We start from the raw sequence: 21,720 nt of genomic DNA, 5'->3' as shown, positions 1-21,720 counted from the left end.
ACTCTACCTGCTGTAATTCTGAGCAACTCTGTAAAAGCTGTAATTTGGTGCTTTGGGGAAAAGCCAGCTCAGGTCGAGTCAGTTAACTCTAATCTTCAAAAGCAGTCATTTGGATCTCTTTATATTTTGTGTTACACTTAGCAACTTAGCACGTTTTCCCTCACGTTCTTTCCTGCCTGATAACAGATCAGTCTCTGGCTTTCTGGTTTATTTTTATCTGGGAGATGTCTGGGAGTGAAGTCCTGCTGAAGTGGTTAATGCTGTAACTCATCAGCCCTTTTGCTGTTTTTAACATCCCACAGATAAACGCATTTGTCATATATCTGCTGTTAACTTGGACTAAACTACAGTCTTTTCACGAACCTAAGATGGTAGTGTTTGGTTCCAAAAGTAAAAAAATGAGTGAACACAACTGTCTCACAGCTGGCAAACTGGGACTTATCTCTCAGCATCCAAACAAACCCAGAGGACACATTATCAGTGCATTACAACATTTTCAGCTATCAGGAAACACATTACAACATTGCTGTACATTGCACTGTTTGAGAGGTGCTTTTATCCCGTCTTCCTTCTCTCACCCCGACCGGTCGCAGCAGATGGCCCCGCCCCTCCCCGCGCCTGGTTCTGCCGGAGGTTTCTTCCTGTGAAAAGGGAGTTTTTCCTTCCCACTGTCGCCAAAGTGCTTGCTCATAGGGGGTCATATGATATGTATTAATGTAGGGTCTACCTACAATATAAAGTGCCTTGAGGCAACTGTTATTGTGATTTGGCACTGTATAAATAAAACTGAATTGAATTGAGATTAATCTAATAATATAAGAATCTGTACAACACCTGAGGAGGCTGTAAAGATCTGACGTAAGGGCTTTGAACAAAATTGAAAAGGAAGCTGAGATTATGAAGTAAATATGTTGGCGGTCTCTTTGTCTGTTTCTTTTCAGTGGATTGGACTAGCCTCCCATTGTGTTCACTGTGTTCTTATCGGTTCAGGTTTGGACTTTTTCATCTTTGGTTGCTTCAGATAAATTGTGAGTGAGCCTCCCTCACGTTAGTATATGTAAGACTGGCTTTTTTTATTTACCCAGCAAAGATTTCACCATGATTCTCTCACGATTTTTTCCTTAAGCCCAGTGTAAAGCCATCCTTTCTTGTTGCAATAATCACATGACGGTCATGCAATATCTTAGTTAGAAAATGCAGAAGACAAGTGATTAAATATAAGCTTTCTCTGTGTCTATCTGCTGTCCCATTCAGCTGGGGAGAACAAATATTGCCATGTATAAACAAGCAGACTTGGCACCGCGTTATAGAATATCAGGCTTGTTTAGGTATGGATCCAAATCACGCATTTGGGTTGGCTCAGAGGATTGATTGCTCTTACAGCAGATTATTCCATGTTTGTCTTTGTTTAATCTAATCATTTTACCAGGATCAGTGGCCAGTCTGTGTGTTTGTCTGCTACAAGCTGTCTAATTCCTCTCTCCAGCATAAAAGCTCTGTTTGTTCATCGTCCATTCCTCCGGTTTCTTTATAGTTTCCACTGTCACTGTTTCTCCATCTCTTTAACTTTTGAATCTACATTTGTAAATATGCATATCTGTCACTGTTTTTTTTTTTTCCTCTGGTTGTAGCGTTGAAGTTCTTTGTTCTGTTTTATGCTGAGATTAAAACAAAAATGCTTTTTGTATTTTGTGAGTCTTCTCTAGAGGTCTGTCCCTGACCTTTCACCCCTGCTCCAACAGCACTGGGCAGAGCTTTAATATTCTTATAATACAGAAAAAGACTCATTTTACGGGCTCAACGCACAACGTACTGCCGGCAATAATGGGAAGGCAGGAGGGAGATGGGCTGCCTCCAGACTTTCAGATTCTTCTAGTAATTCTTTGGCACAAATTAATCTGTGTAAAGTTCAGCCATTTTGGTGCATTAAAACCAGCACAATCATTTTAAGACTTACAGACTGAAGAGTATTTGAACATATTGGGACTATTTGAATTGCATTTATTGTATTATGTGGGATACGTTTCAGCTCTTACTAAGACAAAGGAAAATTTTATATTGCCACCATCATTTTACATTTTCTATATTTCTCCTCAGGTCCAGAGTACGTGGATGCCTCATCAACAATATGTTATGCAACCTACAGTAAGTACTCCACCATGTACCTGAAGTACTGCAGCTGCCCTTGAGTCCCCACTGGGGATCCACCCTTTGGATGCGCATCACAGATTTTCAACTAGTCTGATCTGCTGTTAATCGAAACTTTTTATTTTTAAATTTATCCTGAAAATAGTTTACGACATGGAGACATTTTTATATTTAGCACAATGTGACTGACCAGAAAAAGATTCTGTTTGGAAAAACGTTTAAGCCACATTATTCTTCCGTTGCAGACTAAATGTTAAAGCAACTCAATTTCTAACATGCACTTGGCCACTATTACTTCTGGCCAAATGATTACACCATTTCGGTCCTGGAGTTACTATACGAAGCACTTTACCCAATTCTGATAACCACATTTTTCCATCTCTCCTAAGTATACAAACACATTTTGTTTTATTTTTGGGAGGCTTTGTGGAGTTTATATGTTTTTGGTAGTGCCAGGAAGCAATTCAGAGTCATTTACCAGACCACAGCACAAGACAGACTGCTGCTTGAGGTTACCATCCCAGACAGCAGACAAGGGGGAAAAAAGCTAATATTAATTAGACTTAGCTCACGAGCAACACGGTCTTTAACGGTGAGGTAATCACATTGCCTTCAGTCACATTCAGTTCTGTTTTGAAGAGAGACAACAGAGAAGCTTCAGAAGGTTTGTACTGGTCACTAAATTTCACATTTTAACATTTCAATAACTGGCAAAGTCCTACTTCCTAAATATTAGTAAAAACGAAACCTTCTTGGATGTTATTCTTTAAATCAAGGTCAATTACATTTTCACAGAGAAGTACAGTGCAAACGTTCCCTCTCATTTCTTTGTACAGAATTTCTTCTCCTTTTTAAAGTGGCATTTAACAATAGTTCTTCGAGCTTCATGAGGGTCTTCCAAAGTTTTTCTTTGGACATCGGCTGCTTTTTCACTCATTTTCAATCCAGTCCTTGTACCTGACCATTTTCAGATAAATGTTTTCTTTGTTAAGTTACTTGGCATTGACCTGGGAATCATTCAATCTTAAAAAGGAACCTAACTCAAGAAATGAACTGGTGGCGTGTCTACACATAACAAAAAACTTAGCAGAGAACCACTTTTTAAACAGTACCTTCAGGGACTTTGTTACTAGCAGCCATAATTTGTTCCCATTTCTTCAAATTCATGAAAAACGGCAACAATAAAAGTTTGACAGGCATAGAACGAGCGATTAGCCAAAAACCTGGTATAACTGAAAGCCATGCTCTTAACAAACAGGAAAGAATTGTGAGGTGCATCTGGCCCTTCAGTTGATCCAGTTGATCTACTGTTTACTAAAGCCTTATCAAGTAGACGCATGGCTGTCAACAAGCCATTCTTAAGGAAGACAAACAGAGAGGAAAGCCTGAGGTATGCTAAATTACACAAGAATTAGACTAAAAAACAATGGCACCAAGTCTTGTGGAGTAATGAATCCAAATTTCAAATATATATATATATATAGTCTCTTACAGCCATCATGGTTCGGGGTTGTATTTCAGCCAGTGGTGTTAACGATCTTATCAAAATTGATGGAATTATAAACAGAGAAGAGCACCATCAGATTTTGATCTACCATGCAATACCATCTGGAAAGTGTCAGATTGGCAAGAGCTTCATTTTCATGACAATGATCCCAAACACAGTGACAATGCAGCAAAAGCATACCTGAAGAGAAAAACACACAATGGATTGCCATCAGTCATGGATTGGCCTCGCCTGAGCCCAGAGCTCAACATTTTTGAAGCAGTGTAGGATCGTCTGTACAGTGAACAGAACAAAAGGCAGCCAACATCCAAAGAAGAGTTTTGAATGCCCTTCAAAAAGCCTGGAGAACTATTCCTGAAGAAACGACAAGAAAACTTGAGCAAGAGAGTTCAGGCTGTCATGAAGAATAAAGGTGGTCATACCAAATATTGATTTTCAAGCTCGTTAGAGTTTTACGATCTGTATTTGCAGAGTTATATACTGTATTTTCTTGTATTTTTACATGTTTCAATAAATCGCTGCACATATTTTCAAGCAGGAGAGGTGGCTCAAGGCTTTTTCACATTTCCTGAAATACCCCCGCTTGCACATCCAGTTTTATTTTCCTATCGCTGAAGCCTCACCCGCACTCTTGCTTGAAAATACTTTTCCTTCTCTGTTGTTATAACAACAAAGCACATTAGTGGTTTACCAAATTGTTTTAAGGTTGAGTTTTTAATTGATCCAAGCTCTATAAGTGTTCTCATTTTGTTTCTTAGTGATTTTAAATCATTCTGCCAGAGATTTTTAGTGTTTGCTTGAGGCTTGTTGTGGCCCCTGAAGCGTATTCAATCTACTTCATTGCTCTCAGTTTGTTCACAGAAAAAGACTGGTTACCAGTCAAGGGCAAATATATCTGATTCTTTACCACTATTTTAAAAAAAGCTTCACTTTTTGAAAATCTCAATACTTCTTTAATAAGGTGGGTACTTAGTTCTATTAGCTTGGAAAAGGGAGTGCAGTGAAGTTTTTTTTTCTACATAAAGCACATTTTTAGGACTCTGCGTCACAGTATGGTTCATAATATGCATGTAAATTCTGCACTGTGGTTCTAACTTTATTGATACAATAAGTTATTTTGTCTTTGGAAAAGAAATGACCAGCCTCAGGGTAACTTGTGTTAGTTTTTGCTGAAGTTACCTCTAATGAATCTCACAGCCGCATAATTTAAGTCATGCTTTGATATCGAGGTTCACTATTCTGTACTAATGAGCAAATGAATATGCATATCGGTGAATAGGTAGCACCTTACAGTTTGGATCTATAACCCGGGGTTATAGAGTTCTATACTGCAACAAATATTTTACACACTGGGTAGATACCAGCCCAAAAGTGTTATAATAATAGGGAGAAAACTAGTAAGAACACACAGTTCCAGCGTAATTAGTCATTATTTTTTTTGTGTAGACTGTTAGATTAATTAAATTTGTTTTCCCCAGATACCGGGGTCGTATGCCTCCACCAGTTTAAATCCTTCTCTCTTCCCCTTACTTCCTAAATTAGAGTTTTGGGAGAACCTTATGATATCCCAATGAAGGTGACCTTGCAATGACCTTTCAGTGTTAGATAAAATTGCATTAGTTTATGTTATCCTCTTATATGATTAGAATTCTAGAGTTACAACTGAATACTGTAGCTGTTTTGTGAGTTCCTAATGACCTTAGCTTTGAACTTTGACGGCCAAAATATTATCGGTTCATTGTTACCGGCACAGAGGCACAAATCAGTACACACTACCTGATATTTTCACATCATGATATTTTTAGCTTTTGCTGTTGATGGTTCAGAATGAAAAACCAAGTTTGGCTAATGAAGTCCGTACGAATGTGGATAACATTGTAAGCGTCAGTCAAGAAGACAACTGCTTTAGAGTCCCTGCCACTGAGCAAACTGGGAAACATTGGCACTCACTCACTAGAGGAGTGCTCAACCAGCCGCGTGGCTCCCCGCTGTGGCCATTTACCACTCAGTCCTACCCATCTCACTTCCACTCCCGCTGTGGGACAGTGAACATGTAATCTGGTCGCAGCAGGCCACCAGCCCAGCAGACACACACACACACACACCCAGCTGCAGCTGCCCTGTGAGGTGCCCAGTTTGCCTTTCAGCCACACAACTTCCTGCCTTTTTTTTTTTTTTGCACATATCTTCACTCAACCAGCCACCTCCTTCCCTCCCATACTTTGCAGTTCTCTCAGGCAGGTATGCTCCTTCCTTATGGCACTCGTTTCAGGCTGGATTAAAGCTAGCTCGCTAACAAGCTGCTGTTTTTGCTGCTGCTGCTGAGTCTCCCTGTTGTGAAAATGAAGCTGTCTTAGGTGGTAGACAGTATTACAAGGTGAATGACAAACGTGACAGAGTCCTCTAATAGTATAACTGCTCAGCATGTGCAGTGCAGCCCGTTTGTGTTTTAGTGTGTACATGCATTCTTTCTACACAAATACATTTGCATGTCTGCTTGTGCGTGTGCATCCACAGTACAAGAATACACGTTTGCTTGAATGTGCATACTGTTTTCTTCATTTTCTGGCGTCTTCTCAGGCTCTCGGCCATGTGGTGTTGTGGTTTGTCTGTCATCACATGGAGAGAGTATATACTGCCTCATCATCTATGCTTGGGTAACTGTGCGTGTTTGCCGATACATGTTTGTATGTACTGTATGTGTTATGAATTGCCATACGTGTGGCCCATACGGGTTATTCTTTACCAGCCCATGCGATGCCTGATGGTCATCCATCTTTCAGCCTTATGTCATGGGGCCTCTTGAAGCCTTTGGCACTAGCCACTAACCAGCAGCCACATTGTACTGTCTACATCTCATCATGCCTCCATGCCAGCAGTAGCCATGTGGCGATATAAGTCCCCATGGTCCCGTCCCCTTTGTGTTCCATTGGCTCTTTCTGTCACCAAATGGCTGGTAGGTGCTAACCCCAGCTGTCACTGCTGACAGTGAATCATAGATACCAGTCTGTCTCCCTTTATGACCCGTGCTCGTATCAACTACCAGCTACAAACACAGCAGACTGCCCTTTATACACACATGCATACACACACATTCTGCCATCAGTTCAGTGAATCACATCAAATTAGCTAAGCATCCTAGTTCAAATGCTTGGGGGGCTTCTCGGGGCATTAAAAACCAATTGATTGTGCTGCAGTTTGGCGACTCCTTCCTCATGTTGTGTGTTAAACCAATGGAGCGTTGTGCAATGGCGCTCCTGATATCTGGGCAATATGGAGGCAGCAGAGCGTGGAAGGGGAAGAGCTGGACAGTCATACAGAATAGAATAGAATAGTCTATATGCATGTTAAATAAACTTGTTAATTAATCAGACTTGTTAAGTTTGATTTAACAAAATAAGTATTTAAGAATAGATCTAGAGATTATTATTTAGATAATTACATTACAGATACAGGTTAGGGTAAAATGTGTTTTTGAGTCTACTATTAAACGGAGTACAACAAATGGCACCTAAAATCTAAATAATGTTGAAGAAGAGCATTAAGGAAAGGTTACAAAGGAACTTTGGATAAATTGTGGTATTAGTTATGCCACAACGGGACTGTTGGTTCCTGCAAATGAGTATTGTAATTCATTATTAATTTTAGTTTTAAATAATATTGGTTTTTTTAGCTGTTATAAATTGTGCAAAAAGAGTGAAGAAGTCTTTTTGAAGTCTTAGTTAAAAAGCATAATTTTCTTTTTGTACATTGTAATCTGCATCATAATAAGCTTGGCTGAAGGACTACTACACTATGATCTTGCATCGTCCCTCAGTTTCTTTGTCAGATCTCACCAAGTCTCACCCAGTACCTGGTGGTCAGTGAAAATCTTTATGTCAGAGTTTTACGGTGGGTGATGAAATGGGCTGCATCCATCTTTAATTTACAGTCTGTGACCTGAACTATTCTGCAAATGCCAGATCTCTCTGTGTTTTACGTTGTTCCTACAAAATATAACGACGTTTTCTTCTGGAGTGCCTGACAGGCTGTTGTTGTTTTTTGATTTTTAAAGTGCTCATATGAATTTTTTATGCTTATATGAAGTTGTCTGTACTTTCTACTTGAGCCTTTAAAAAACAGCATGCCTGCTATGGTAAACTTACTCTGAAATGATATGCTGGCTTTGGTGTTGCTGAGTTGAGTATCTCTCAGCAGGACAAATTTCTCTTCTTCGCAAAATTGTGCAAAGTGCTGGTGGAGCCGTATATTGTTAAAACCCCTTGTTAGTTAGCTACTGCCGATACTAATGATACCGCATTGATTTGTTAACCTAATTTGATGTTTTTCTTCATTTCAGCCCTCCGCTGCCTTTGTAAACCTGAAGTCCATTAACTGCGTTAAGCAGCAATTTGTTGGAAATAATAGATGTTGTGTTGAATGGAAGTAAATCAAACTGCTGACACTGAAAGCAACTTGACCGCTACTTGCCTTATTGCACAGTAAACAGAGAGCACTGCAGCATGTACTTCTAAGGCAAAAGGTGTTTGTTTGTATCTCAGTAGATTAAGTTTGACAAGTCTATCCATACGAAACTGGACTTCATCCCACAGAGGAGCCGGCGCTTTGTTAGCAGTTAGAAAGGGTGACTAACAGTTTTCAAAATTTGCTTATCTTCAATTAATGCGCAAGATGTTCTCTGCGGGAAACCTGATAGAAAGTGACAGCGTTTCTTTTTTTCTTTTTTTTCCTTAAGTGGACGTCTAAACGAGTCTGCAGTCTGTTCTTACATGGGTTGTTCTTCTTTCCTTTTACTTTAGTTTATCATTTGTCTTCCTTCTTTCCTTTCTCATCGTCTGTGAGATGTTCTCACAGGTCATGTCAAAACACGACCACTTGCCTGGTCAATGCTACAGAAATCAGCAGACCTTGAAAAAGTACGAACAATTAAAGAACTAGAGGCCCCAAAAAGACAAATGCATACGTGCAGCTAACACGTGCGAATGCCTACACGCACACAACACATTCCTTCCAGTGGTAAATCTTACTTACATACAGATCATCAATCACATGTACGTGCTCTTAAATTCAGTTCGCACTGCCAACGAGTGCCGGACTAAGTGCTGTGCCAGCCATGCGCAGCATTGCTGTCTTTCCCCATGAGTTACCCCCCCCCCCTCCCCCCCCCCCCCCTTTTTTTTTCTCATTCTGAACTGTATGTGCTTCAAGTGTGCATTTGCCTGAGTGCACCAGCCCTTACATACTGGAGGTGAATTATTGAATTCCTCTGCCGTTGCACTCCGGCCAGTTCTCCCTGCTTTGAATAGACGTTCACTGGGTCTGTGAGAACGTGAACCGTAACTATCAGCCCTCATCGAATAGGGTTGAATCAGTGCGCTGTGTGATACCCATCTCCCCGCTTGACATTAAAAATGCTCCTTGGATTCAGAGAGGGAACATTATGTTGGTCTCATGGATTTGACTGGCGAGGCAGAATTTGAGACGGGGCTACACTCGTCCTTGAGTTTCTCTTTTATTTTTTTCCATCCCCGCTCCCTCTGCACTCCTTCCTGTACACCTAGCTCTCATTTCTCCCTCATTTTTGTCTCACTCTGTCCTGTTTCTCTTCTCTTCTGCCCTTTCAGACTACAACTGCACCTACTGTGTCCGTGCCAGGAAATAAAAAATTGTCTTGTCAGGGTTAAGGTTTCATATATATGTAAGAACAATACTGTTGCAGAGACACCGGGTGACTGACAAGGAGATTGAGTGGCTGCATTTTCACTTTAAGCTTTTTGGATATTACTTCAACAAATTTTGCGATAGTAGCAAAAAAATATGTTTGGAGACAAAGCTGATATGCTTTGGTGGGCAGGCTTTATTAGCTGGCTGTGTTTTTAATTGGATTTCTAATCTTTTTTCCCCCCTTTTTTGGTTTTTATAAATAGAGTAAACATTCTAGAGAGATCCTTGTGTGTGAAATGATCTATTTGTCTACAAAAGGCAGTCAGAGAACGGCTGATAAACGAGCACAGTCCGACCGTGGAGAGGAATGGACCTCCCATGAAGACATGACAAATACTGTTACATGCTTCATCTAGCACCCTTATCGCCTCATACACACATTAAGAAACACAACACACAAACACACGCTACAAATCCATCCAAATAGCATGTCCTATTCGATATGCAGAAGTTGGTGCTTTATTTTTCATAATAACTTTATTACTAGAATCATTTTATAGTCACAAGCCATCATATTACTGGGGGAAATTATTAGTTTTGCTTTCCTTCACTGACACGCACACATATATATAAGATTACAAAGCAGCAGCATTACCATAATCCATCTCAGCCACGGCAATTTGGTTATACATGCTCCCAGATTTTGACCTGCAAGTTTAACCTGTGCACCTCATCTGCCACCTATTGTAAATTGAATATGTAGTATTCTAGATGATAGACAAGCTGATGCGTAAATAGGCGGGGAAAAGCAGATTCATCATCGCTCTTATTGCCTTTTCATTGCATAGGACAAATTTATACAATGTAGATAATCCTCATTGCCACATAACCAGAGGTGAGGAATCTTTCATCTGTATCATGCTCCACATGTTAATCTGTTAACATACATTTTTTGCAACCCCTCTGCTGCTTCAGTTTCTTAGTACCAGTTCTCTGTCTTCCCTGCAGGGCTTTCCTGTGTTTGCAATTAAGATTTCCAAAAACCATTACAAAATCAGATTCCAAGTATCCCTGTGATCACAAAGACCGAGTTAAGCCGCTACACACATCACTGTCAGCTTGGGAGGCTCCTTCATTGCTATCTTTTGGTCTGCGCTACTATTTGCTGCCCCACTTGGGTAAAGTAAGCTGTTCACTGTCCTGGATCAGTCTATAGCACATTTGGTCCTGTAGACAGACTCTGTTGTTAATAGTTGAGAAACCCTGGTAGTCTGTTAGCCCTAAGGAGAGATTCCCACTGAAGATTAGTTTGAAGCACCCGAAATGCTGGCTCCCTTTTCTGTGCTTACCCGAATACAAAGGTGCCCGAGGACATCTGGAAAACATGGTCACAGTTGAAGTAGGTGACATACAGCACAACCACAGAACAGGGTAAATACGGACACCTTTAGAAGACACATTCATATTACTTCACAAGTTTTTGTTTTGTGTTGTTTTTTCTGTAGTTTTTGTAGAGAGACAGTCATTACCAATAGTTTAGCCTTCAAGTGGGTGAGCCTGGTGCAGTTGGGTGCCGTTACCACTCAGCCATCTGCAGATGTGCTGCGTGTGTGAGCATGATTGCATTAGGGAGGGTATTTGTCATGTTGCTGGTTTGTCATGCTGCTTGTTTACACTTTGACATTATGGGGACTTGTCTTCCTCATGGGGACAAAAAGCTCATCCCCATATAGCCTTGTTAGGGGACCAAGATGAAGCTCTTTGGAGTCATGAAGCTGGATAGTCACAGTACGTACTTTGCAGAATTAAGACCCTGAAGCATGGAGTGTGCATGTCTCATTTCCACTGACACAAAACACGCTAACTAGTACAAACGAGCATCAGTGTCCAAACCATAGTGCCTCACATGGAGAAAGCAACTGTCAAATACAGCGAGGAATGCACTGAGTCAAATGCAGGTCGTCTTTCATGGGCCCGAGACAAATGAAGCTTTGTTTTAGCCAAAGACTCAGAAATACAGCCTCGGCCCATTGGCGTTCTTGAGGCTTTTAATGTGCCAGTCTTCTGTCTTCTCATTCCCCGGGTTTAATCAACATCTTCCCCCAACACAAAGCATATAAATAAGCATGGTCTCTTCTTACCAGGCTGGCAGTAAAACACTACACAGTGATCTTCTTGCAAATAGTGAAACATAGGGACCTGCAAGGTGAGGAAAAGAATGTGAACCTCTCTTTGTAGCCTCAAGCTGTTTTCCGAGTGAAGGTATTGCCCCAAGGTAGTTACATGTATCAACACCGGCTTGAAGCAGCAGGGTAGATATGCAATAATGTGGGAAATTATAACCTGCAGCAGTGAGAGATTAGCAAAAATAGCTAGCTGTGGGGGTGCTGTGATCAGGTTTTTTCGGCTGATACTGATCAGTTTTCATGTCAGCAGAATCAGACACTGTAATGCTTATCTTTACAGGAAGTCCATAACAGTTTTCTCATTTTATTTTCTTTTTTCGCTCTGAAATATTACACTATGTTCATTTTGAAGGCAGTTGTCCTTCTGTGCCTGCCTAAGACAGAAATCCCAGTCCCAGAAAGCACACTTTTAGTGTTTACAGAACTGGATGAAATCCTGGGCGTCCCCCAGAAGGACATGTTTAGTAAAAAGGAGATACTGCTTTCAGTCTGATACCAGCAGCCTGAGCATACTGCTTAGCTGACTGCATCTTGAGTATATGGAGGTCTGGACCTGAATGTAAATTATCTTAATAGCCTGCTGCATGTGGTGGAGATCCTTCAGCTGTAATGGACCAGGCAGTAAAAACAGTCACTATTTGTGTGACATTTATGTAGTTGCCTCACCTTTTTTACAATTGGTGTTGCTGATCAGCAGATGTAAAGTCAAGGTAATGAATATCAGCTGATACCAACCAGTGTTTCATAAGCAAGTGCTTGTAATGCGATAGTCATTAAAAGAAAACACTGCTGGTTGTAAGAATTTTTATAAGATTTCTTATTTACTGTACATTGTGTCAAGCCGTTGAGCGTATATCAATGTATTTTACAGGCAATGAGTGGATATCCTCTCATCTCCGGTCTAAAGCAGAATCAATACCACCTTAAGCAGGACTGGCTTTTCCACACGCATGCACACAGACGCATGCACAAACAGGAATACATGTGCATACATTGCGGAGCTCTGTAAACATCGTCTCGTACATTTGTAACAGATACGTCTGCAGCAGGCATTATCTTATTCTCTCTTACACACAGAGGACAAATCAAAAACATATATTGTCTCTTTGTGTCAATCTCTTTCTCATTTTCTTTCCTCTCTAGCCCATCAATGGACAGACGCACAACCAGACAGACGCTTTTGCACACAGACACACACGCACACACTTTAAACCCTCTCTCTCACAGACACTCAGTCTCACAAACACAGAAAATCGAAATCACAAATCGGCTTAACTCTCCCTGACACATCTGTGAATTAAGCCTTTCCGTTGCTCTCCCTTTCCCATTATAAAGGCATTGTCAGAGGCTGAAACGGTAACAGGTAGCCCACAGCCCCTGCTGCTTCCTTCTCGCTTCTCCTCTCTCTTTTTTTTTTCTTCCGCCTTACTCATCTGTCTTCTTTTTCATTCTCGGTCTTTGACTTCTCTCTCTCTCTTTCCAAAATTCCACTTTTTCTCTCCAAGTCTCTGGCTTCACTTCCCTCATCTATCTTTCTTCACTCCCGTCTTCCCCGTGACCTCCATCTTTGCTTAATCATCTCTCTCCTGTCCTCACAGTGTCTTTCTGTCTCTCTTTCCTCATTTCCCCTTTCCCTTTATTTATTCATCTGTCACAGCCAGTGGCAGAATAGTACTGGGTATTTTCATTTGGTGCTACTTTATAAGTCTGTGTGCTTTTGACTGCATTAATATTGCTGCTATAATTTGTCAGTTCAGCTTATATACAAAATATAGGGTCAATTTTTAGGACACTAAGTATGATTATACAGTAAAGTACTCAGCAGCATGTAAAGTGGTTACATTTGTCAGAAAATACTGCCTGCATACATGTTGATACATCAGTAAGAATCTGATAATATATAAGTGTTACACTACGAGATACTTGTACTTTTGTAAATATCGTTTGTTGATTAGCAGTTTTAAGTGTGGTCAAAAATATATAGAGCTTATATTCTCGTCTTTTTTATTTAAACATACCTTCATCAACAAACTTCACAATCAAGTTCACAATAAAAAACAAAATCTATCAGAAACCATTTTTTCCACTGAGATTAGTATTAAGTTTGAGCTTTAAGGTGTATTCTTTTTCTTCTTCTAATGGCAGTGCTATGTTTCCACAAGCTTCCAAAGTGTCTGTTGGGTCTGACTGATGTTTCGTCAACAGAGCGAGTATGCCAAGCTCAGTGTAGATATCTACATGTCCTCAAATTTGGTGTCAACACATTACTTGTCCAAAAAGAAATACTTTATTACTAGGGCACCAACTACACTCAACAAAAATATAAACGCAACACCTTTGTTACTGCTCCCATTCCCCATGGGATGGACGTAGAGACCTAAAATTCATTCCACATACACAATATAACCATCCCTCCCAAACAGTGGTCACAAATCAGTCCAAATGTGTGGTAGTGGGCACATCTGCTATATTGAGATAATCCATCCCACCTCACAGGTGTGCCACATCAGGATGCTGATCTGACATCATGAGTAGTGCACAGGTGTACCTCAGACTGCCCACAACAAAAGGCCACCCTGGAATGTGCAGTTTTTTGCGCTATTGGGGGTCTGGGGACCCAGAACCGGTCAGTATCTGGTGTGACCACCATTTGCCTCATGCAGTGCAACACATCGTCGCATGGAGTCTATCAGATTGTCAATTGTGGCCTGTGGAATGTTGGTCCACTCCACTTCTGGGCTGTGCGAGGTTGTTGGATATTCGTGGGAACTGGTACACGCTGTCGTATACGCCGGTCAAGCACATCCCGAACATGCTCAATGGGTGACATGTCCGGTGAGTATGCTGGCCATGCAAGAACTGGGACATTCTCAGCTGCCATCTGCCCTGAACAATGTGAACCATGATTCATCCGTGAAGCGCACACCTCTCCAACGTGCCAGACGCCATCGAATGTGAGCATTTGCCCACACAAGTCTGTTACGGCGACGAGCTGGAGTCAGGTCAAGACCCCGATGAGGACGACGGGCATGCAGTTGAGCGTCCCTGAGACGGTTTCTGACAGTTTGTGCAGAAATTGTTTGGTTGTGCAAACCAATTGTTCCAGCAGCTGTCTGGGTGGCTGGTCTCAGACGATCTTGGAGGTGAACCTGCTGGATGTGGAGGTCCTGGGCTGGTGTGGTTACACGAGGTCTGCGGTTGTGAGGCCGGTTGGATGTGCTGCCATATTCTCTGAAACGCCTGTGGAGACGGCTTATGGTTGAGAAATGAACATTCAATGCACGGGCGACAGATCTGGTTGACATTCCTGCTGTCAGCATGCCAATTGCACGCTCCCTCATTGCTTGTGGCATCTGTGGCATTTTGCTGTGAGACAAAACTGCACAAAACCAGATACTGACCGGTTCTGGGACCCCAGACCCCCAATAGCGCAAAAAACTGCACATTCCAGGGTGGCCTTTTGTTGTGGGCAGTCTGAGGTACACCTGTGCACTACTCATGATGTCAGATCAGCATCCTGATGTGGCACACCTGTGAGGTGGGATGGATTATCTCAATATAGCAGATGTGCCCACTACCACACATTTGGACTGATTTGTGACCACTGTTTGGGAGGGATGGTTATATTGTGTATCTGGAATGAATTTTAGGTCTCTACGTCCATCCCATGGGGAATGGGAGCAGTAACAAAGGTGTTGCGTTTATATTTTTGTTGAGTGTATATTCCTGAATGGATCGCTGTGGACTGCTCTTCCTACTCCCACTCAAAATTTAATCTTAACGCACTGAAAGCACATTTAAGGAAATCTTCCTTTGCTAATCTATTATGCCCTAGGCCTGGTCCACTCTACTGCTCGAGAGAGAGAGGCGTATAAATGTTGCAGATTCAGTGTAATATATTGGTTTTTCTGAATGCCTGTGGATTTCTTAATCTTGTATTTTTTTTAAAAAAAGAGTCATGAACACACTTTCTTGTCCAACATGCAAAATTTCAACATTCTTCTGAAACAGTCCATCCCATGGGGAATGGGAGCAGTAACAAAGGTGTTGCGTTTATATTTTTGTTGAGTGTATGTATGTGTCCTTGAAGTGCACTCCCAGCAGCTTAGAATGTGGGTGTAATAGGTACAACTACTTGCCCGTGGTGTGCAAAGACTCCCGTCTGCATATCCACGAGGGAATTTAATCTTAGTTTAAGTTCGGGCGGGATATATCAACCTTACTGTCATGTGAAAAGAAAATCACATCCTTACTGCTTCCAGTAAGTGGGAAAGTAGCAGCCGGAGGTTGGTGATCGAATGCACTTGATTAATTGATCATCAGCGAGTCTAAACACCTCTATAAAAGCAGTTTGTTGTTTGCTGATTGGGAACATTTAAGCGTGTGTTAACATAATGTTGCAATATCCCCAGAAGTGGACATCTCAGCGAATTCGACGCGCAATGCTCAGAGAAACTGCAGAATGCCAAGAGCTACTTCTCAGAGCTACAAGCCTCCATTAGCATGTTAAATCTTAAAGTTTATGAGAGTACAATTAGGAAAAACACTAAACAAGTTTGGCCTATTTGGAAGGGTTTCCAGGAGAAAGCCTTTTCTCTCTAAAACAAACATGGCAGCACAGCTTAGGTTTGCAAAGTTGCATTTGAAAAAAAAACCCACAACTTCTGGATCAGTGTTCTTTGGACAGATTACACCAATGTGGAGACATTTGGACCTTAATCTGCAGAATCATGTTGAGCAAAAACCAAACAGCCTGCCAGCACAAACACCTCATTCCAAAAGACAAGCACAGTGGTAGAGGGTTGATGATTCGGGCTTGTTTATCAGCCAGAGGACCTGCGCCACCTTATTGTCACTGAGTCGACCACGTGACTCTAGAATACTGTGGACAAATGTGAGGCCACCTGTTGGACAGCTTTGCTCTAACTGGGTCATGAAATAGGACAATGACCCCAAACAAAGCAGAAAAACTGCAACAGAATGTCTGAAAAATAAAAAAAATCAAGGTGTCACAATGGCCCAGACCTCTACTTGATCAAAATGCTGCGGCGAGCCCTTAAGTGAACTGTGTATAAACAAAAGCCTGAAAACCTCAATGAACTGAAGCAATGATGCAAAGAAGAGCGGCTAAAATTCCTCCCCAACAATGTGAGTGACTGATAAAGTCAGACAGAAAACAATTGCTCCTAAAGGCGGTTAAACAAGCTATTGAATCCTGGGGTGTACATAGTTGAAAGCAACTAAGTACACCCCAGGACTCACCATGCAGTGAGTCCTGTGAAAACCTTCTTTTTCACAAGATTATATTTGATTACCTTCTTCACTCCTCCTCGCCTTTATTTGTTATCAAACATTACATTTATTTAGTGACTGGTAATTACTGTCATTGTTGAGTCACCTGCCTTAATATTTGTATCCAAAAAAAATATTTTCAAGGTTTCAGAACTTGATACATTCATGTGTTTCATGGTTCTTTCCTATAAGGCGTTCTCCTTTATGTCTCTAATTGACCTCACGGCTATTCATTTAGCCTTACAGTTTTCAACAACACTAGTCCAGGACATGAAGAGGTGACAACTAATCCTACTTTTTGTGTCCACTCGTTATCCAGTTTCTTTCTTGTTTGTGTACCTCCACAAAGTTTCATGTGAAGCTTCTATATTGAGCTAGAGGTAGCAGAGATGGAAGAGGAGAGGGAGGAAGGAAGAGCGGTTTAGCTGCCTGTGTTGGGAATGCAGGGAGTAGACAAGCAGAGCAATTCTGACAGGCTGTGTCTGCACAGTTTGTTCTCCAAAAGGCCCACACAGAGTCGCCAGTGGGGTACACACATGCACACACACTCCCAAGCATACACTACTTAAATTGCACCCTCACACACACACTTTGAAGTTAGACAGTACTGTCCTCCTTCACACTCGTTACACACAGTGTGTTGCAGGCTTACCCACAAACACACATAGGCATCGTTACAGTGTTACGAGCGCACAACAAGAGAAGAGAGCCGAGCAGAAGAAAAAGGGCTGGTTTTGAATGCATTCCTTCGAAGGCTTCAGTGCTGAGGAAATGGAGCTATCATGACAAGGGATGAAAGAGCAACAATGGTTTCATCGCTTTCCCTCATGTTTCACTGCACCGTGAAAAAGAAGCTTCTAGTGTTCTCATCCGCCCGTTAGGGAAAAACATGCTGTGCATTATACTGGGAGGACAGGCTCAAGAGCGAGCAAGTGAGAGCGAGGGACGGAGAGAAAGCATTTTCACTCGGCAACCCAAAAAAAAAATCATACTGCTGATACATCGGCAGCAGATAGTGATGGCTTTGATAGACTAAAGACAGTGGTGTGTATTGGTCCCTGTGTTCTGTTGCTGATTATTGACACCGTCCGTCTTTTTGTGCCCAAAAACCCTCCTGTCGTCCTCTGTTTCTATTCATTTCATGCTTTTGATGATTCAATCGCTAACCCAAGTTTTCTTCTTTCTGTCCTCATGCTGACATTCTCTTATGTTGTACTTCATCTCACTTTGTTTCGCCTAGTCTAAAGGACTATATAATTTATATTTAGACAGTATGAGGACTAGCAACTACTTGTGGAAGTTCGCTTAAGGCTTATGTAAGCCCGCATAGTTAATCAGAGAGAAATTCACTAAATCAAAATGCTCCATCATTTCTTCTGTTCCTTAATTCTTCTCACCTTGTCCTTTTTTTGTTTTTATTTGTTTGTTTGTTTTTACCTGCTTCCCTCAGGGTGCAGTGATCACGCCAGCCATGGACCACACTATGTCCATGCAGCCTGCCAATATGATGGGCCCTCTCACTCAGCAGATGAACCATCTGTCCCTGGGCACTACAGGAAGTGTGAGTAGGATTCGCTGTGTCACAGCGAACCACACACAGATAACCCCACACAAGCACACATAGTTGCCGTGATCATCGTGACAGAATCTGGCTACAAGGACATTTTGAAGTGCTCCAACATGTTAGCTGTACTAGCAACAACCTGTTGCTTTGAGTGTCGTCCTCAGTGCATATTTTACATGTTTACTGGAAGTCACTTAACTCTAAGAAATACCTACACTCGACAGTAACAGCAAGCACAACCAAATTTTCCTCTGCTTATCCGATGTCCGGTCACGGTGGGTAAGCAGTGTAATCCAGGTGTCTTTCTTTCCCCAGCAATACATTCCGGTTTCTAGTGGAGTATCCCGGGGTGTCTGCAGGGTAGATGACATGTAGTCTGCTCCAAAATGAAATCAAATCGATTCATAGAAGGGTGCACTTTAAATATACGTGGTCGGTTGTTTTTTGTTATTTGTTTCCTCTATTCCAGTATACAGTTGGAAAATATCTAAAAAAATCTGCGTCTAGTCTTGAGAGATGAAAAAGAAATGTTCAAGTTGTTGTGAGGGGTGCTATAGGTCGGTATGACCGAGTTGGAGGCTTTTCATCTCAGAGAACATTGTTCGTTTAGTTTAGAAACACTGAGTAAGAGATGGGTTTTACATTTCCTTTCAAAGAAGCCAAACCTTCTTAGGCTGTCGCCACATGTGCTCAGCCACGGAGCTGCCATATCATTTGTTTTACACAGCATGCGTTCACAGCCACATATTGAGAGAGCGTATTTCCTTCCTGATCTTCCACATTAAACAGACTTCCTGTGAAGCTCAACAGTGTGACAGGCCTCTCGCTTCTCCACCTTTTTCACTTTCACCCCCTAATTTCTGTTTCTTTCTCACACTTTTCTGTCTCTCCTCGCTCTCTAAATCGCACAGAAAATCTATCGCTCCATCAGTTTTCCACACACTCACTTACAGTTGCTGGCCCCTAAACCGTGAACTCCCCACCTGTTTCAGGATCAAGTCGACTTAGAGGTGTCACACAGTTCTGAAGCCTGACTTCCTGCCCTAACCCTGCTGCCCGCAGGCAGGCGGGCAGGCAGACAGCTTTGCTCCAGAACTACGTTTGATCTCTGTGTGTGTGTTTGGGTGTGTATGATTGAAACAGTGCTGCATTGTACAGTTATCCATGTGTTTCCAGGTGAGCTGTCAGCGACTGTGACGCCATGTTGGCTCTGTCAGGAATGCCCCCTCCCTAATCTGCCCCAGCTGTGCTAACAGCCAGGATTAGAGACAGGCTAATCTATGATGATGGCTTCTGATGTTTGATGGGTTGTATTATAGGAGAAAGTGGGTTAAAGCTCTCTGTCTGCTTTTTTCATTTCGGGTTTACCCTTTCTACCTCTCCCCTTAGCTTTCCTGAGGCAATGTGCTGTGTAGCCTAACCTCTCTACGGCTGAACTAACATGCACGCCATGCCACACTTGATCATCTTGGGGAACTGAGACGCGTTTCCTACACCAGATGCAAAATCCCTTTCATGATTGGGAAAGCCTGTTAAAAAGAAGGGGTTAGGAACAAGGATCTGTAACTATTCATGTATTTAACTGGACTTGACACCACATACTCTTTGAGCACATTCCTCAAGTGTACACACAGAAGCGGTGAGGTTATTTTGAATGCCCCTACTGGTCACGTGACTTAGCCTTCACCGCAGAAGAGCACCTGCAGTAAGCACCGTCTCCAGAGTCAACAACTTATCATGCTTCTGGCTGCTGAAGTAGAGCCACACCTCAGAATACTCTTGGCTGTTCCAGGCCTCGCTGCGGCTGTTTGTGTATGGCTGTGGCTTCCTTTTTCTCTCCAAGAAAAGAACCAAATGTTCTCAGTCCGCCCAAGCTGTCACACTGGTGTGGTGACCGTAGCTTTCCGAGAATGCCGTGTTATTTTGCAGCGCAGATCAGCTTGCAGGGTGAGGCTTTAAAAAGGAGCGGCAAGGAAAAACCTCGCCTCATAACGAATGAGGATGGATCGTTGCCTCCTAATGGTCACTGCTTTGGAATTTAGCTGCTTCACCAGAAAATGTTCTGTTTTGAACTCATCCAGTTCAGCTTGGTGTCTGTCTGACTTGAACGACTTGATTACAGAATGCTAAAGAACCTCAGGCGCACTGTTTATGGATGGCACACATAAACATGCCATCCATGCTTCACGCTGATTTATTTTACCTTGTTTGGTGCATATTGCTCTGTTGCTGATTTATTTACCGTCTTCGAGGTCTCACCACTTAACAGGAGTCTATCTGTCATGCCTCGTGTCCCTGTTAGTCGCTGTGCACGTGCATGTGCACATGTGCGTGCGCTCTGTTCGTCCTTTTGATATTTGTGTCTGTGTGTGATTGCATGGCTGTCAGCATCTACGTTTGTGCGAACGACATATTGTTTGACATGACAGGAGGTGACCTTCCCTCAGTGTTCTCCATCCTCTTTCTGTCATGGCATGAAGAACTCTGTTGTCATGGTGACAGCGGTGATTGACAGCATCTGTGTCACAGGAAGACAGATTTGTATGAAGTGTTTTCCTTTATTATCTGGACAGCTTCCCTCGTGTTTTTGCTTTTTTCTACATACATCTGTGCGTGTGCATGCTCGTAAGCTTTCCCTGCATGGGTAAAGTTGACGAGCATGCACTTTCTTCTTCCTCTTCGACTTCGGACTGTAACACATGTTGACACCCTGCTGATTCCCCCTACCACCGAGCTCTTTGGTCTTTGCAAGACTGGGATGATTATTTTTAATGCAACACTCTTGAACTATCTTTATTTTGTCTTAGTCCAGGTTTACATTCTTTTGAAATATTTGGAGCTGTGATGTTGGTCTGATCCTGAATCTAAAGGCTGGATCGGGAATCAGTGACCTCCCCTCATTTCTTTTATATTTTGCTACGAAAACAGGAAATAGGTGCTGCGATTTGATGAAACATGGAAATATATAAAGTAATACGTCATATGAGGCAAAACCAGGGCTTGTGCAATTTTAAGAAGTCAGTATTTGGTATGATCACCTTTATTCTTCAACACAGTCTGAACTCTCTTAGACAAGCCTTCTTTTAATTCCTTTAAATAGTCTTCAGGAATAGTTTTCCAGCCTTCTTGATCATTGTCATGATGAAAAATGAAGCCACTGCCAGTCAGACTCTTTCTAAATGGCACTGCATGGTGGATCAATATCTAATGGTACTTTCCTGTGTTTATAATTCCATCAATTTTGACAAGATTCACCTGTTGCACTTCTCTCCTGACCTCCACCATATTGGTAGCGATTTGAACCAAATATTTCCTGTACTCACTGATTTTCAGTCCAGTTCAGTTCATAGCTTGGCCTT

General features: G+C 42.0%; 1 protein-coding gene across 5 annotated transcripts in view; it reads left to right on the top strand.

Moving 5' to 3' along the window:
- The window catches only part of LOC147303776 (RNA-binding motif, single-stranded-interacting protein 3-like), a 302,868-nt gene that overhangs the window by 272,898 nt on the left and 8,250 nt on the right, over positions 1-21,720 (top strand). For all 5 annotated transcript variants that reach the window (XM_086279147.1, XM_086279145.1, XM_086279143.1 and 2 more), the window contains 2 exons: positions 2,098-2,145; positions 18,248-18,358. In XM_086279147.1, the coding sequence (XP_086135273.1) occupies positions 2,098-2,145; positions 18,248-18,358 (159 nt within the window). The remainder of the gene's footprint in view (positions 1-2,097; positions 2,146-18,247; positions 18,359-21,720) is intronic.

This window comes from Aulonocara sp. 'chitande type north' Nkhata Bay, linkage group LG22 (assembly GCF_057382095.1).
Source record: "Aulonocara sp. 'chitande type north' Nkhata Bay isolate Kocher_YH1m ecotype deep benthic linkage group LG22, A_spYH_male_GT1.1, whole genome shotgun sequence".
In the NCBI taxonomy this organism is placed as follows: Eukaryota; Metazoa; Chordata; class Actinopteri; order Cichliformes; family Cichlidae; genus Aulonocara; species Aulonocara sp. 'chitande type north' Nkhata Bay.
The sequence above is the reverse complement of the archived record's forward strand: the minus strand, read 5'-3'. Positions and strand labels throughout refer to the sequence as shown.